Source organism: Numenius arquata, chromosome 4, assembly GCF_964106895.1.
Source record: "Numenius arquata chromosome 4, bNumArq3.hap1.1, whole genome shotgun sequence".
NCBI lineage: Eukaryota > Metazoa > Chordata > Aves > Charadriiformes > Scolopacidae > Numenius > Numenius arquata.
The window spans coordinates 29,014,699-29,034,008 of record NC_133579.1 but is presented as its reverse complement, the minus strand read 5'-3'; the positions used below and the strand labels follow the sequence as shown (position 1 = coordinate 29,034,008).

Below are 19,310 nucleotides of genomic sequence, written 5' to 3'. Positions count from 1 at the left end.
GGCCACATATGATTAGCATCACTGAACTGGATGATCCCAGAATTGCTTTATCTTCTTCGAAAACAAGAACTGACATCATGCATTTGGCTATGTTTTTAAAAGTGACCAGTCAAGTGCCTGAAATTTCACAGTTCATTTTTTTCCAGTCACAGCAATAATACATTATTAACCACTGCAGCTGCAAGAAAGTAAATTTAAAAGGCAGATCTAGCCAAAGATTTAAAATTTAAAGCATTACATTGCAACATGTGTGTGCAGTTCATCTAGTACCACATTTGTACATGGCATTATATTAATGTGCAATTAAACAGCCTCACAATAAGAAATCAGATAGGACCTTTTGTCCTGCAGTAATACCCCTCCCACACAAGACTAGTGAGTACTGCGGGTTGAAACTCCTATTATAACAAGCATAGCAAAGCTAGAAACTATGACCTCCAGTTTAAGCTACAGAAGTTATATTCCTTTATTTCTCACTTAGAAAATGTTTGCCATATACTAAATTGACTGTTTCTAGTCTTCTTTATTTTCTTATTCTGAAACTGTTTACTTCTGTTTCATGTCTCTTTTCTGCTTGTCCAGCGCTGTCTCAAATCTCTCTCCAGAGCAGCAACGACGTATTGTGAAAGAGAGTGAATCAAGTCAATAGCCGTGTTCACTGCATTTATGATGCATCAAAGAGTTGTAAGAGGAAAATGAAACTACAGAGACAAATTGTTTCTTCATTTTAGCTATTTTTTTTCCTATGATAGAAATGAATATAATTTATCACCAATTCTGTTCACCTTTAATAAATGTCAGCAACAAATAATGGAGAATACACTTGACAAGCACTCAAAGGAAAATTTTTGAAAAGAATTGAGGAACCAACTGCAACAGAGGCAGGAGAATATTTTTCTTTCCCTAAATCTTTTTTTTTTATTATTATTATTATATTCAAGATTATACTGTTTAACTTACTCCTTTTAAAGCAGGAAATTCTTCTTTTTGGTCCAAGATATCTTGCTGTGAGCATATTCAAAATAAGTGAGTCAAGCTGACTGAGAACAATGATGACTTCATCAATCATGAGTGCAACACTTAAATGCAATTAGTACCTCAGTATCTACATTTGATGTTATCCCTTTTTTCCCTAATTTATATGGAAAAGAGAATAAAATAAAACAAACAAAAAAAAAAAGGAGCGAAGAGAGCCTCCTTCATCTGCAAACATCTTAACTACCTACTCAAATCACTCAACTGCCCTCAATCAAATGCAGTCACCATGACCAGAAGATGTTAGTGGCTTGGTAGAGCCATCTACTGATTAAAGAGAAGAAAGGAATAATAGTGAATTATTTCTTTCATCATTGATTTCAGATTAGGCAAAAAGCAAATATTAAAAGAGTGTATCATTACTGAAAAAGGTAATTTTCAGTTTGAAATTTGTTAACTCCTCGTAAGCCGAATAAAAGTTCTGGACAGCTGAAGCATAACAATGGACTGAATTTTAGACTAATACCTTAGTTCTTTTAAATCTTCAGACTCATTAATTTAGAAAAACTAGGTCTTGCAGCTAAGTAACTTTTATTAGTTTACAACATCACAAGGCTTCAGGTAAAAGAGGAGATAGCCTGGTCTAGTCCATTGAGTACTTTCTGACTGGTGCTTCAAACTTTTAATAAGAATTTTCTGTCTCTTGTAAAATTAATGTTTTGATTTTGACAAAGAAGAGCTCTCTTAAGAAGGCAAAATAATAATGAGCAATTAATAATGTGCATTATTGCACATTTTTTAATGAATGTTAACATAAATATTGCATATTTCAGAAGTTTGATTTGCTAGTAACACAAAATATTGATTTTTTTTGGGGGGGGTGGTGTGGTGGTGGACTATTGCTGTAAGCTAATATACCTTATGGGAAGATACAAACAAATACTACTTTGTGTTTCTAAAACCTTGTTCTCCATATTTTAACTCATTATTACTATTTAAAATGTTACAGGGATGAAGTTCTCAAAAGAAAAGAACTGAAATAGGAGATAAAACAAATTTACATGACCCTTAGATGTAAAGCACTATACAGTAGAGTCATCACACGTGATTCACTTCATACAGTTCATGCAAAAAGATGTGATTTTAAAATTACTGATAGAATATGAAACATAGAACTAGGAATGCAACATTGTGAACACACACATCCATTAAATGGCTAGGAAATACCAAGTCAATATTTCTACAACAGTGTTACCTAGTTTGTTTATCTGATTAAAAACTTATTGTTTCATATTTTTTGTTTCACACTTCAGTAAAGTAAAAGAAAAAGGCAGAGTAAGAGTTCATGATTTTGCTGTCACTAGGACTTGAACACCCTTTCTTATATTAAGAGAGCACATAGATACATTTTGGTAACTGTTTCTTGGCAACAGGAAGGAAAGTAAGGAACATTTCACTTTCCCTTTTTTTCTTTTTTTTTTTTAAACCCCATCATGATGCATGCAGCTAGAGAGTTAAAGAGACCATAGATTTTTCACACTGCAAAGTATTTCTCATTTTCTGTAATTCTTCTTGGAAATACCTTGCTGTTCCAATTTTAATAAAATCAACAGGATTTAGGTATATTTTGCCCTGTCTGTGGGTAACAGAGCATTAGTAGATAGACTTGGAGTGCATCTCTCATGTATCTAGATAAGTTTTGTTTAATGATGACCTTGATGATGAAAGGCTTGTTTTGCTCTTTCTCAGCCTTTCAAGGCTAGAACCACCCAGCGTTATGGATTACTACAGAGGATGCAAAGCCCTGAAGAAACTGAAAACTTGCCACTTGTCTGTATTTAAAAAAGCTGTCTTGTTATATATCTATTAAAACACCACGTAACAAAACTTACAATATTTTAACACTGTCATAGACCCTTATGAACTGTGTGAGATGACATAAATGGCTTACAGAATATACTCAAAATACAGTATGTTCAGTAACAAAATGATACAGATCTTAATCATCTGCAAGCACAAAATCTCTCTGAATACATAGTCATGTATTTTTCAAACATAAAAACAAAAACTCATCTGGAGTTGACAGTAGCATCTGCTTTTCACTCAGCTAATATCTTACATGTTCCTCTGCTCTAAGCTATGCATCCAGTACCTGAAAAACATGCTAGGAAACAGAAAACTGGCACTTCCAGAGTGATATGTTTAAGTACAAAACACATTTCCATTTATTTTTCCTTTTAGCTTTTGGGACATAAACAACCATATAATAACATTACTTGGTATTTTTATTACTATTATGTAAACTCAAATACAAATAATGATTTTAACTTATAGTTCAGAAATGAAACAGCAGGTTAGGAGCTTAAAAAGCTACTGTATTACACTGTAATAACACTGCATTAAAAATAAATGTGAGGATCTCTCAGTTCAAGAACTAAACTTCTTAAAATTTAAATGCAGTGGCCCTTCACTCACTTGGCAGACAGTGAAGCTGTTGGGATGTTCAGAAACCTGAAGGAAATGACAGTTTAGTGAATAAATTTTGCTATTCAAGCTATTTTTTAATAATAGGAAGATACTACTACTACATCATCTACTGGTGTAGCTAGTCTTCAGCTGACGGCCACAACTGGTGTTTCTTTTTTTATATACTCAATTTAATCCCAGACCTCCTGATGCAACGTAAATCTAATAGTTGCATCTGTCCTCCTCCAGGAGGCAAAAAAATTATATTTAAGAGTACATTATTGAGGTGAACATCCAGCTATTACTTCACCTATTGGCTTATTTCAATACTAGCTGCATAATGTATAACTCAGAAATGTTTTTCCTGCTCTTCTTCTCAAAGAAAGACATTTTTGTTAGCCTGAAAGGGGAAATTTAATGATGCCACGTGCTGAAATACTTCGTTGTCATTTGGTGCTACGGTGCTGTTTGGTGCTGTTTGTCCTCACACTCTCTGCGCAAGTGTAACTGTTTCTCTCTAGTTAACAAATTTTAGCTTGCATTAAACCTTATCAGTAAACATGGCAGTACTGCAAAATCAGCAATTAAGGCCTCAATAGCTTCCACCAATTAGAGCTGTTGTGTGCCAAGAGCTACAGCAGAGACAGATTGTGTGCCGGGTTTACTAACTCATTCTTTTCGCTGTAGTACGGTTAAGTGCCTCTTTTCTGGCCACATTAAAGTAGACATAGCTGTTTTACAGTGACATACGCCTCTGCCTTAAAAAACAAAACCAACCCCCCAGCAGGCTATGAATTTTTCATTCGGCAGCTTTCACATCTCTACCAAAGTGACTACTATCTCTATAAGTGAAGTGCAACCTAAGCATTGCTATACCTGTTGCTGCATAAGCAGCACTTCTTTGATTGGTTTCAGCTTTGAATCATCTAAACCAAACCGCTTTTCCACCTCCATCAGTGCCTTCCCTGATTCCAAGAAAACTGTGTAATACAAGTGCTTTGATGGGGACTTTATTCACATTGGTGACTGCTTCTTCATCAGTTGAGGGGAGAAGGGAGCTGTTACAATCAAGCTTTAGAAATCATTTGCATAGACATGATAGGCAGAAACAGATGATAAATTTAGATGGAGAGACACCTTTCAGTGAAAAAAATAACACGAGACTTTGAAGGATGGCTTTAACATTTCAGATGTTAAGAGTGTAAGCTCTTTCAGGCAGGGACCATGACGTTGTTAGGCATTTCTATGCTCCCCAGCACAGTTTGACAATGATTAATTTGCACTGCAGCACTAGAAATCATGAACAATTATAAGCTGTGGTCTTCCAAAGTGCTGCATATCTTCAGCACCTTTTTAATTTAAATGCAGATAAAGAGGCAGGCCTACAAGAAACCATATTATGAAAGTCAGATTTCCTTCAGCAAGAGAATACACATTTAAGTCTAAATGTTAGAAAATGTCATTCACTGCATCTGTCAGGATAAGTAGAATGCAATATTAACAGCAATTCACATAACAGAGTGCATTTAATATGATCATTAATATTTCAGGCTGATTTTGAAACAGAAGAAAAAAGGAGAAACCAAGATGCACATGTAACAAAATTTATATTTCATGAACCTTAATTGCTGTAACTAGGGCACAGGGATTAAAGGCCTATGCCTAAGGCATCTGGTCCTGAGGACAAAATATTCTACAAGCATTTCAATTTTTGGTTTCAGAAATTAAGTTTTTTAACCCTCCTGATTCCAAAGAAAAGCTGAAACATGAAATCTGAACAAAACCTACTTACATGGGATGCACTCCTAAAATTACTGATCTACCTAGAAAAAGATATTTCAAAATATCTTTTCAATATCAGAATTTTGAAAACGTGGAACTGCTCTATTCAGCTTAGTTTTTAATAGCATTTTCTGGGACTGATTGAATTTTACTTTACAAAACTCCTGCAACAAAAGATTGAATAAAACTCGATCAAAATTTTCACTGCTATGGTGAGCCCTGTGGCGGGTATGTAATATCAGCAAACACATATGCTTTCAGAGATATTTGCACAAACAAGAGCAGATTTGGACCTCTTCAGTGGAGGTCCTTCCTCTGTATTTGTATATAAATTCACTGCAAACCTAACTTAATGAACAAACACTAGTGATGATTAAAAAATAAAAATCTCTTGGTAATTATGTATTGCTAGTTGTGCTTCCTCTATTTCCACTATTCCAGTCATGACCATCCTAAGAGCTACACAGGCAGCTAGGCTTTGCTTTATACGTATCTAAAGTTGACTTCAAAGGGTAGCAAGTAGCATTCCCCATTTCAGTCCCCTGGTTTAACTTAGTTCATCTATTGAGCATTCAACTCACCCATGGATATCAGCAAGAGCACAGCTGTGGCACTGCCATGGGTTAGCTCAGGTCAACAAAAATCAATATCATTTACAACTTTTTACATTTTCTTTGACCAAAAAGCCTCATATAACCGAAGCAGACTGTATTTCTTCATATCCTTTTCTACTGACAAGTAGATATTTGGCCCATTAGCTGAACCCTTTATAATTAATACAAGTAAATCAATCTAGGTATATTAGGAAGTGTATCGTATCTGTTTGCTTAAATGAGAACAGGTATGTACTCTTTCTAGTAGTTCCCAGATTACAGAAGGGAAAAGTGTTAATTTTGCTATCAGAAGATCAACTATTTATCTACAGGCTGGTCTAGGAAATATTTCAGGTAAGACAGAGATGGGAAAAAAAAAAGAAAAGGATTCTAAAGAATTGAACAAGAGGCATCACCTCATAACAGCATTAAACTAATTTTTGTTCAGATTGCAAGATTGCAGTGGAGAAGAAATTCACCTAGAATATTTCTCCTTAGGAGAAATGACCATAAGCCACAGAATCACATTATAGAGAAGCAGAGGAGGAAAAAAAAAAATAAAAATAAAGAGATCACTGGCAAAAATTATTTTCTGACATCAAGAGTTCTGGAAAATACACCTCCAAAAACATCTTGAAATGTATTTAACCTCTGGGTTCTCTTAGGACATAAACTGCATTATGATACGATCATGTCAAAATAATGTGTTGAAATCATGTCAAAAACATTTTAAAGTCCATAAAATATACACATTTACTTTTCTATTTTCTCCCTCAGTTCAAGAAGTCCCAAAGCAATACATCTAAACACTGTAGGTATATTATCGTATAAAAGCTGTTAAGAGTAACATTTATCCTCAAATAAGTACAGCATGAGGCCCACCAGTATAAATTTTCTCCTCATTCCCCATAAATCTCATCTACCTCTATTCCATGGCTTCTCCACAGACTCCTCCCTGTGTCTCATTGCGCGGCTTCAGTTTTTGAAGCACTTCAGACACCTCACTCTGATGGTTCAACCAGTGTTCTCCACTGGCTGCTAAGCTGTTATCATTACTTACACCTCCCTTTCACAATTTGTAAGTATTGTCTTCATCCCAAATTATAGGAAGTGTTTGGAAACAATCATCTCTAACGTTCCTATACAGGCATTCAGACGTAATTCTTCAAAATAACCTGAAGCTTCGGTAGTCACCCAGCAATATCGTGTTTGGCCACTGGGCCTCGGGCAACTCCTGTATCGTGCACTGGCTTACATTCTAGAAATAGAGCCTTTGCATTAACATATCTACTCCACCTTTAAAATAACTGCAGTCTTCTGCTTTACTAAGAACTCTGGGACCATAGAAATAATTGAATTCCTGTTTTTCACACAGTGACATCACAAAAGAACAGTCTGCTTCCCTTCTTTTGCTCCTTATTCCTTCTGCTATATTTTTAATATTTAAACATTTGATACACCTCACGCCATTATCGGGAATAATTGTTGTCAGACATTCTGTTCCAATAGGTGAAGATAGATCTTAGAATTTGTTACTCGGCTTTTTGTACATCTCACTTTCACTAGTTCACACCAGCTAAGATTTACATGCAAATGTAGATTTACTGCTTAGGAACTTTTTGCCTGTTGTACAGCCTTTCTTGCAAAAATGTTTGATCTTATGACTTGCCAGAAGCAATAAAAAAATGTACCTGCACAGAATAGTACGATCTAATGAAAGGAATGATTACATACACCAGAAACAGCTGATCTAGTTCATCTACATGTTCATATTTACTGCAAAAAGTAGGATATTTGCCTATTTTTAATATTTCCCTTTTCTATTCTTTTTTTTGGATGAGTCTACATTAGAATTTTCATTATTAGAAAAAAAAACCCAACTAAACCTCAGGATTATTCAAAAATTGGAAAAATGTAACACGATGAAGGAACTGAGTTTCATTAAAGACATTACTACTCAAATGTCTTGACACTGCATAAGCTTAAGAGTATATCCAACCAAATACGCATCGTATTAGAAAAGGCTACCCAGTATCCTTTCAAATTTTTGCTTTGAGCTATGATCTACTGAAGAGAATAAAAACCTTTCAGTGATTTCAAAAGGCTGCAGATAAAGGTGTTTGGTTTGTTTTTGGTTGTTGTTTTTTTTTTTTTATTAAAGGCAAACCATCACCCTGACAATACTGACTGTTAAAATGCCTTTTCTGGAAGTGCTCAAGCTAGCATTACTATTCTGAACAAACCATAATTTGATTAACTGCTTTTTTTTTACCTCATACGTTCCTTTTCAATAAACTCTTCTGTACTTACTTTTTTATTGCACATACTGCGCAGGTAGATTTCCTCAAGAGACAACGTATGTTGTCACCTCTAGACTCTGCAAGCGCACTCAAATGATTCATCCTGCAACCTGCACAAAGTCTCACAGATCTTCCTCTATGGTACCAGGCAAATACACGCTCCCTGTGTTGAGCTCCAAGATATCAGTGGATTAAATGCACAACTTAAGGCTAGGTATTAGCAGTCCTTAGCAGAAAGCTTCATATAAGCCTACGGGGTAAGAGTTTTCCAAATTGTTTTTTGGGAGAATATGCCTTTTATAAAATTTGGAGATGAGAAAACTCCGACATCTTCTCAAAATTTGACCAGTGATACGCTGCATTAGAAAAGGAAAAAGATGATGCAGTAACATTTCTAACCCTTCCTCCCCCTTAAAATAAGATTGTTTTATTGTGTGACATGCATTTGACAAAGCTAATTTCTGCATGTCTGGGGCCAGACATTTACATCCACAATTGCAGACCAGTAACCGTAGCATTTATGAAATTTTCTCATGGACCATACTCAGCTTTCAGAATTGTTCTGTGACTTAAGATGTACCTTTAACATTTTCAATATCTACTTTTAAAAGTGAAACCACTCGAGACTTTAGATTTTGTGCTACAAGTCTCTCTCAAATAAGGCAAAAGAGGCACAAGGCCTATCAAAGTTATCAGCTTCAGACTTCTCGCCTTTCTATAAGTGACACCTGTTTCTAAGATGAAAATTGATGAGCAATCATTTCTATCAGTAAGATCGTGGCAGGGCAGAGCAAAAGATTTACTGTCATTACATACAAAAAATTAAAATAACTCGGATACCTGAAAAAATCTTGACTGTGAAAAGAGATACTTCACAGAATTCAATGAAATACATTTTCAAACCAAAAATATTAGTCTTCAAACAACAGTAAAATACGGAGTCACCCTGCCTGAGCAGGAGTGTTGGACCAGATGACCTCCAGAAGTCCCTTCCAACCTCAACCATTCCATGGTTCTCTGATTCGAAGTATTAAAAATAAATTCGGAATTATTCCAATGTTTCCTGTACAGTGGTAGCATCTAATAACAGTTTTGACCATGATCAGTGCTAGCCAACCTACATATGTAAAATAAGAATTTTTCAAGTGTTTATAGTTGGAGCTGACAAAATAAAGAAGTAGTGGAAGAAAAGAGATTATACTCATTTTATAGACAGAAAACTTAAGCTTAGAAAGCCTGTTTCCCATTTACGCTAACAGCATTCTTCACTATGCTGGCAGTATAAGGGGCCTTAATGCAGCTTTAAATTTAATTTATGTAGTGTACAGTGGGCTTAGTATAATTGAGAATAAGGCTGGAATGAATCAAAGTGCTCAAGATCACAAATTACATCTCTGAAAAAGACTAAAATTTAAGTCTTCTCATATACAGTCCAACATGTAAGCACAAAGATTTCTGTCTTATAGAAAGAGGTTATTTCATCAAAAGTTCAAAAAGCTCCAGAAAAAACTTACTGTAGTTTAAGATACAAGGACTAAAAAAAAAAAAAAAAAAATCAGTAAAATATCTTTTCTTTTACTACCCTTCTTGCTACAACTATGGAAAGTTAAACTTCTAGCTTTGTTGTTAGGATGTTGTTATTCTTTTATATAGATACATATAAATATATACACACATACAAGTTTTTCTCCTGAAAGGCAAAAAGCAGCATATATTTCTCCTCACTCACAAAAATTCTTTCTTTGTGTATTTGTATCTCTGTAAGTCCCAGTATTTTTAGGATTATCAGTAACAGTATACATGGGTGGAGTTCAAAAAACTGTAACTTTGAGAACAATAATACCAAGCATCAAATACCTCTTTGGTACTCAGAAATTAAGAAATTTATTCCCAGATACGAAACTTAAGCCATCCCAGGTGAAGAGTCTCAATCTCTCTCAGACAGTAGGTAAACACCGTGCAACTTAAAGTATCACTAATATATGAGTAGACAATATAACTAACGTAGTATTTGGCCTTTCATAATCAACACATAAAATGACTTTCATTAAGAATGCTATCATATGAGAAGCTGAGAACCTGCCACAGGAGCCAGAGAGAGAGATCTGAACATGTTTAGCAACTGAAAGGATCATGCACTGAACAGCTATAACTTGCTCTTGTTGCGCCAAAAATTCCTTGTTCTCTCTCTGTTCTTGTATGGAAACTCTACATCCTGCTGAGGTATTCACAGAAAAGTAGTTTCAAGAAGAAAAGTAATTACCATTCAGGGAAAGTACTACTATTCTAACTGCATCAACAAAAATTACTTTCATCAGCAAAACAATTTCATTTTTAAGTACCTTATTATCATCATAGTAATCTAGCGATTAATAATTTAGTATATCAACTTTCAGTTAAAAAGGAAGTTATCTCCATCCTTAGTTAAGCCTCATATATTTTATTTTTTCACATTCATCACATTTGAGCTAGATAACACATTTACTCCATCAGGTAAATACTTTATCAAAGACTACATTCTCTACAAATAGTCAGATAAATAAGAACAATACCTAAATATAACTTATATTTATTGTAATTGCTTTTATCATAATAATGCTGAAAGGACAACCACAAATGTGGTCTCCTCTTTCCAGGCACTGTACAAAACAATAATTATGACTGCTCCTTCAGAAAACCCTTTTAATTATTATTTTGTATGACTTCACATATTCCTTTCTCTTTGCAGGAAAAAAAAAATAATGTTTGTGTGTGAAAAGAGAATATACCAATTCACTCTGAGGGCAGAAAACGTGGGAGCAACAGTGTCTAAAAAAAATACCCCACGGACAGAGAACAGAAAGTGTTAGAAGCATCATGAGCTTCCTGCTCAAAAATGGCTCTTATTGGTTCTACAGCAGTGGAAAACTTTTAATATCAAACTTTGCTATTAATTCTTTTTGCAGGTAGGTTAAACATGCTAAAGAGCCTTTCCTCTGGTAGGCAGATAGCGTGTAACCTTTTTTCGGATCTAGTCAATGCCATGTGTTTCTAATTCCTTACTGACACGTTAATGAATACAACCTTTCCAAAGTTCAGCCCAGATAAGCTGGAGATGATGAGGGCCAGCTTGGCAGCTGAATAACAGAGGGAAATAAGATCAATCTTTTAAAAGATGTACACACTTTCATTAATTATCTTCCTAATTTACGTGCATCTGAAGTGAAAAGTAATTCCTCTGAAGCTCCAGTTGCATGGTCTTATAACCTCTCAGTATGATGGCCATGATACGTTTCACACATCACAATTGTTAAAAAGCTGCAAAATTATTTTGTGGTGAAGTTCACAGAAAGGAAGTATATTTCACCAGTACCTTACAGACTGCATTCCCCCACCCTCTACCCCTTAATTTCTAACTAGAATTCAATATTAACATTCATCATCAAAACTCTTCACAGTTTTCTGAAAAAGGTTCTGCCTGTCCCGGTCAGAAAGAGTACACCTGGATCTGATTCTCAAACCAGTTGAAAAATCTCACTATTTTGAAATCTCTTGACTTGTACCAGGTTCTCAGTTCTAGTGGTTTGCTAGCTGCACTAAACTGTCATGCAAATTTTCTTCTCAGACATGGTGCCTGGGTATGTATTATGAATAGTAAAAAACCACCAAAAAACCTAAAGCATTTATGAAACACAAAAGTGTTAAGATACAGTTAGAGCAAACACTGCTCTCCCTCAACTCCTCTTTATAAGTCTGCAATTTTGTCCTACTGTATACAAACTTTCTCCACAAGATTGAAAGATTTCCATTTTTATCTTTGTTGACCTTACTAAAGAAATTTCATAGTTTTTAGAGTTGAGCTGCATGTTTTAACTGGAAAACAGTTTTCAACAAAATGATAGTTAATTACAATCCTAGACCAGTATACCTTTTTGATTGTGTGATTGATACCTTTAGAGCTGCACTGCAAGTTGAAGAGATTAAAAACATAAAATACAGCACAACATTTATATTTATTATTTTAAATATAACATTTGAATAGCTGCAGTATACAGTGAAGTACCCACATTTTGGTTCAATAATACATTATTAAAGAACAGTGAGGGATATAAATCAGCATCCATACATATTCAAGTATTTTTCATCTTCAACAAAAAGAATATTTTATATTACTTGCTATGACTGCATACAAGTATATTAACTATATCATGACATTTGTGAAAAGCTGTTCAACTAGCAGATCTTTTACACAAGCTAAAATAAAGGACAAACTTTCCAGGGTAATGTAGACCCAAACTCCTTTCTAAAAAAAGTCATAAAAAAACCAAAAGAGCATTTCACAGTGTGCTTTTCTAGAAATTTCTCATTAGTACCTCTCTAAAATGTATTCTTTATACATAGTCATATATATAAATGTATAACTAACAACTGATTCACATATGCTGTTGCCTGAATATGTTGTTGCCAGGCAACCGCAATGAAGCATTTTGCACTGCTTGCAAAAATCTGAATGAATGATTCAAGGCAAGATTATTTCTAAAAAACTAGGAAGAAAACTCACTACTGGAATGACATGAATAATTCGTTGTATATTTCAAGGATTCATAGAGAATGTTCCTTCCATAATTACCGATTCGAGAAAGGACAACTCCTTTGAGTAGGATTTGAAGGGCATTTTACAAGAAGGAAATTCATGTTCTATGCATGCTGTTAATGATACCACCTGGACTCTTAACCAAAGCCACCAAAGTTAATGGGCTCCTTTAAATTGACTTTAGGGTCTTTTCATCTGGTCTTTAATGTCCATTGTAGGACAAAAATGACAGACTCCTAAATGAAAAACCAAAAGGCCATCACATCACAGGAGATATAAATAAACTCTCAATGAAATTTTACCATCTCACAATATGCAAGTGAAACAGATCAAGTCTACACACACTTCTTTGTGTAGTCGTCATACAGCTAAAATATAGTCTCACCGAGGCTAATGATATTACACACAAGAGTGAAAATAGCAGCATCTATTATCCATTGATAACATGGAATTGATACGGTATCTGAAAAAAAGAAACTATTCGTCCCTTTCAATAAATGTCATCCATTACAAAATTAATCGACCTTTGGCTATCAGACCTCTTGAGAACTACGAAGTAGAAAAGCACATCAAGAAAAGCAACTGGGAAACACAGCAACTCTGAAGTGCTTATTACAAGCCTGACTCACAAATTTCTTTAAATGCAAACATTAGCATAAAAAAGTTGTTGGACTTTTTGTCCTTGTTTATAATGACTGCAAGATATTTCTTTCCATTTCCTGCACAATACGCTTAATCAATAAGAAATGGTCAAAAGCTCAAAATTATTGTTATTTCCATAATGACCAAATTGGAAATCCATATATTTTCCATTTAATACTGCAAATACATTCATGTAACTGTAGCAAGAAAAAGTACTGAAAGCAGTAATTATTGGTATTTTAAATGATACTTTGATTAAGCAGCAAATGTGACTATCTTCTTTAATGGATTACAGTGAAATACTTTTAATTCTTAATTAATATATATCTCAGGTTGCCTCGCACTAGTGTGAAAAAGGACCTCCTTTACACGGAAGGAATCTGGCGTCTAAATCCTGTCACTCTGGAGCTTTATTAAAAATCATTATAAGTAGGAATTCAGTTTTTAAAGTTTCATTTGAATTATTTTCATGCTCTGAGATGTAATTCATAGTTAAGGTCATCTTTCAGGATGCAGTTATAAATGGCAATCTCAGTACTTTCAAACAGGCTGAGCAGATTTGCCATAAATAATAACATAAAATAATCTATGGAAAGGATATCCATTCCAGGCTGCATTATTTTCTTCGGTTATATTATATATAATTATATATATATAATATATAATTATATTAATATATTATATATAACCTGTTTGAATTCACAGCATTGTTAGTGCTGATTGATTGAAGACAGTGTTAACAGCAGGAGAAACACTATGTTCATTTCCAGAAAAGGTATCTGTAATGATCTAAAAGTATGGTCAAAAATAGGGGGTTTTATATGGTAAAACTTTTCGTTTTGTTAACTAACAGCAACCTGTTATTTATTACTCAATCAAGACTGACTGGCAGGTACAATTTTCTCTTTGGATAGCAGTATTAAAGTATAAGCTGAACCACTCAGGAAATAATTCTATTCAGTACGTAGAAACGCATAAAAATCAGTATTTATTCACCAACTGAGTGAAAATTTCCATTATACAGGATTCTTCTGTTCTGTGGCCAAGACGTGCCAAAAAAAAAAAAAAAAAAAAGCAAACAAACAAAAAAGATTATGACTTCGAAGGTTGATATGGGTCAAAACAAGACTATCAAAGTGACACAATGCTCATTTTTAATTAGACTTCCTAATGTGACATCAAATTGTCTTTCTTCTAAGAAACAGCACTTCAACAAGGCATGAAATCCTTGCAGCTTAGTTTACTAGGAAGCAACAAAGGGATTCCAATCTGCTACAAGAAAGTTTCAGCCTATAAGCACAGCCAGCACAGAATAAAATTGTGTCATATGAATTTTAATGCGACACAAGTATGAAAGATTCCAAAAGAACAAAGGCAGCACAGTCCTGTTCCACGCTACACAAATGACCTATTCTGATCTGAACAGCACACCACATTACAATCAAATTTATTTCAAAGGAGGGTCACACAGGTCAAATGTAATGGCTGCAAGAATGAGGTATTTCCTTTATGTAGTATTAGAAAAAAGCAAAATATCAAACAGCGCAGGAATGCCAGAGCACTGAGAAGAAAGGCATATTTAGGCTGCAGGGAAACAGATTTTAAAAAGATGCTTTAATTACAGTTATCCTCACTGACTACATTTTCTAAGTTTCAAAGATACTTGTGATACCTCAATGAAGGTGTCGTGTATACATGTCAGTGTTTTTCATAGGCTTGAACATATATTTAAAATTTCAAAGCACTATAGAAATGTTTTATATAAAGCTCAGCCTAAGTGGTCTAACTGGCCGGATGTTTCTTTGTGGCCCAACGCCTCCATGGCAGAAAGCACGATATTCCCAATGGAGGCAGATGTCAGACTCCCAACAACAACACAGAGGCTTGTAAAGCTCCTCATTTTGGCAAACTCAGTATCCAACCCTGCATCTTTATCCAACCCTGATATCTTTAACAACACAAAGATATCAGAACAACGGGATCTACTTGAAAATACTGGACTGTAAGAAAATATACAGAATTCCATTACGATGTAAATCCAATGGCAGACAAGCACTTGGGGATTATGGTGAAAAGAAGGCAAAAAGTCTTGATGATCAGGTATCACTAAACAAAACGTAAGGGCAAATTCTCACAGTACTTCTTGCCATGTATTTCCATCAAGACTTAGGCCTTGTCTTTGACTTCAGATAACCTTTCTGAACAGAATCACTTATTTATGGCAAAATAGCTCCAAATCCCGATTGCATGGTTCAGGATGGACGCTTGTCCATCCTCCGTGACTGGAGACAGCACTCATGCATACTATGAACCTGCAGATATATGGGGAGTAGGTAGCCAGGGTAACAAGTACATAAAGCAAGGTATAATCATAGTAAGTCAGAGGTAAATATGTTATACCTTGTAAAAATAATGAAAAAAATAAATCATAGAGCTTCTATTTTACAAAGTACAAAATCAATAAAAGGAGGCAATCAGAAGACGACTTACCACTTGAGTTTTTGAAAACAAAATTATTGGAAAACTAATTTCTACCAAAAAGTCCACCCCAAGTCAAAGGTTGTTGCTGAGGTTTTTTTATAAAATGAAATACGCTATCTGATTTTGCTCTATGGTATTATGCCATTCAGTTTTACTTGAAACTTCACGGATTGCATTCTATTCAACTATCTTCTATTTGATTCCCAGCCAGGGCTCCCTCAGTCACAAAACAAGACAGAATAAAAGCTGCACTGGAAGAATTTCCGTAATGAGTTGGCTACCAGCCTAAAGGTTAGAATTGGTTTTATTGCCCAAGTCTAGCACTAAAATTGGTATTAGTCACCTCAGCTCTCCAAGTTCTAATCAATCTACTTTTCAGGAGACATTGAAGCATTCAAAGAATGTAGACTACTATGACCCAAAAAAAAAAAAAAATCAGTAACTTCCAATGTATACGAATGAAACATAACCGTCAAGAGATATAATTCTATTTACATTTTTCAAAATTATCTTAGCCTTAGTTTCCAGAACACATAGGTCTCGTCCCTCCTTTCAATATTTTGTGGAGGCTCATTTGTTAACAGACATTTATATCCCTGAAAACTGATGTATTCACCTCCATTATGACAGCTCTAGTGTAACTCATTAAGGTTTGGACTTGGAGATAGACATAAGGGAAAAAAATACAAACCTTTAATGTTTCACTGGGTGAATAAAAATTGCATTAATTCAGAAATTCAGTCACAAGAATCCAATTAGCTATGGATATATACACACATATTCATACCTTTCAACCATCATACTCATTTGAATTTTGATGCTATTTTCTATAAAATATAATCCATTTTACATTGTACTTAATAGATTTATTCAGATGTGTATCCCCATGTCATATTTAAGCTTATACTACCACCTGCCTGAGGCTGTGTAGTCTGAATTGTCACCCCCACACACCTCTTCAGCAGGAGAAAATCCTCCATAGACACTGTATGAACTGTTTCACTTCTGCTTCATGTAGAAGTATGATAATCATTCTGACAATGAATAATACCCACTCCAAAAAAAAAAGCAGTTACATGCCCTCTCCCAAAAAAACAGATTGTCTCCAAAACAAAATATTCAAGCTACTTAAGATACGCTGCAATGCAATATCACTGTCCTTATAATTTCATTTTCACAAGTCAGCAAGTATCTTCCAAGATTACTGTAATATGAACTCTACATTTTTTGCATATACACTATGCACATAGGTATATAAAACTACTCGCACATATAGAGATATGCGTATACATAATTTCACACTTAAAGGACTCTCAGGTACCTTCAAATGCAGACTTGCAAATCAAATAGATTAACTCTGCTTCCAACTACCAACATCAAGGTGATGTGATACCATCATCTCACTGCTTTGTGTGAGATCTAATAACACTGCTGAGCTGGGGAAAAAGTGATGAGCAAAGGTTAAGCAGAGGACTTCCAGAAACAAACTAGGGCTTAGAAATTGATTCTTCAGATAGACTAATGCTTGACTGATGCATGGAGTGACTCTGGCATTGCAATAATAAGAGCATCCATTCTCTTTGGATTTACACCATCGCTCAAACATGTGGAGTTGGCGCTATTAAAGATTCGGACCAAACTCTTCTGTTCTCTTTCGGAATTAACAGCCCAGCCCTGCCAAGGCTCCAAAGGTCAATTTATGATTAGTCTCCCACCATCCTGCACACTGTGTCTCCAAGCAAAGCACAGCATCTGGAGGGAAGGGAGAAGGAGGAGGAGATAAATATTAGCACGGTGATAAGCTCACAGAGCATGACTTGGAGGAGGGCAGATTTCACATGGTCCCTGCTCTGTTAGGCTTCAGGGGAAGCAGGGAGAGGCAGCCCACCCTCCTGGAGGTGAGAGCAGGTAGGGACCCTGCACTTTTCTGTACACACAGAGAAAAAAACCCAAGGGTGAATGCAAAGAAGAACCCCAGCCCTCCTCCCAGCCCCAGCCAGGTTTAGTCTCAAGACCACAGGGACCCTGGTCTTTTGGGATTATTGGCATCATCGTAGCTGTGCAAGCCAACGGAGGCCTCGGAGCTTCCACCTCCCCGGAGCTTTCTTGTTCTCACACACACAAAGGGTAGCAGAAAGCTCAAACTGATGAGTCCCAGGACCATCTGAAGTTCAGGAAATCCTGGTCCCTGCACGGACTCTGCTTTACCTTCACTGCCTTTTCAAGGCTTGCTGTACCCCACCAGGGAAAGCGCCCATGGCCAACCCGGTAACACAGTCTTATCTTTGGCCGTGCTGAGCATCCCGGTGGGTCCTGAGGCCAGCCACCCTCAGCTAAGAGGCCACTCCTAGTTTTGATCACAGTCAGACCCTGCATCAGCCTTTCGCTCCACGCGGCTGTCACCCTCTTCCCTCCCTGCCTGCCCCTCGGCCCACTGAAGGCTCCCCTTCCCCAGCCTCCCATGCCCTCCAGCACCAGTGTGTTGTCGTTGCCCCCTCCCCCCAGCTTTTCCCAGTTATTAGCGAGCTGCTCTGGTGCCAGCCTCCAATGTTTTCAGAACTTGCCCTGAAGACCTCCCTTTCCCAAAACGGCAGGGAGGGAGAGTCCGTGCACAAAGTTTTCACAGACCCTGCCTGCGCCTTCTTCCCCCCGCCCAAGCCCCTGCCGGAGGCAGCAAGGCGAGGGCCGCCGAAGAGGGGTGTCTGCCCCGGCCTGGGTTGTGGGACTCGGGGAGGACGGAGGGACGGGGAGAAGATTCCCGCGGACAGTGACCGGGGAAGACGCTCGCTGAAAAGGCAGGGACAAGCGGCGTCTTCCCGGAGCGGGAGAGGGGAAAATCCACCCCTCCGCCGTGCAATGGCAGCTCATCCCCGCCGACCCCTACGGAGAAGGGAGCAAAGTCCAAGCAGCGGCGGCAGCGGCAGCAGCAGGTCGCCGCGCCCCGCACTGCCGGCCCCGGCCCGGGGCACCGCCGCCCCCACCCCGGCCAGCGAGGCGGCCACCAGCGCCTCGCCCCGACCCCGGTCAGGGCCGGCGAAGGGAGAGCTCACTCACCCCCAGCTTCCTGCTGCGGATTTTCACATAGCCCTGCTTGACTATATCGTTAAAGTTGGAAGCCATGGCCAGCGATGCCTGCTTCCTCGCTCTCGGAGGCGTCCTCCTCCTCCCCCGCCGCTGCCGCCGCCTCCTCCTCCTCCTCCTCCTCCTCTTCCCCCGGGCCCTCCCGGGTGCCGCCGGCCGCCGGCTCCCGAGGCGCCTCTGGCATCCAGGCAGCGGCAGGCGCCGCGCTTCGCTCCGCCCGCGCCGCGCTCCTCCCGCGGACGCCGCGCTCCGCGCCGCCCCGCTTTTCCGCCAGCCCCTTCGCTTCCCCAGCGCCGCCGCCGCCGCCCTGGCCGCCGACCCCGCACCGCTCCGCCCGGCGGCGGCTCCGCGGCTGCCCGCGCCTACGGGCGGGGAGGCGGGCGGGGCGGCGGGCGGAGCGGAGCGGGGACACCGCCC

At 37.6% G+C, this 19,310-nt stretch overlaps 1 protein-coding gene across 1 annotated transcript in view; it reads right to left on the bottom strand.

Moving 5' to 3' along the window:
• DOK6 (docking protein 6) overlaps window positions 1-18,932 on the bottom strand; it is a 255,253-nt gene extending 236,321 nt beyond the window's left edge. The window contains exon 1 of the mRNA XM_074146578.1: window positions 18,867-18,932. Within this exon, the coding sequence (XP_074002679.1) occupies window positions 18,867-18,932 (66 nt within the window). The remainder of the gene's footprint in view (window positions 1-18,866) is intronic.
• Between the last annotated feature and the right edge of the window lie 378 nt (window positions 18,933-19,310).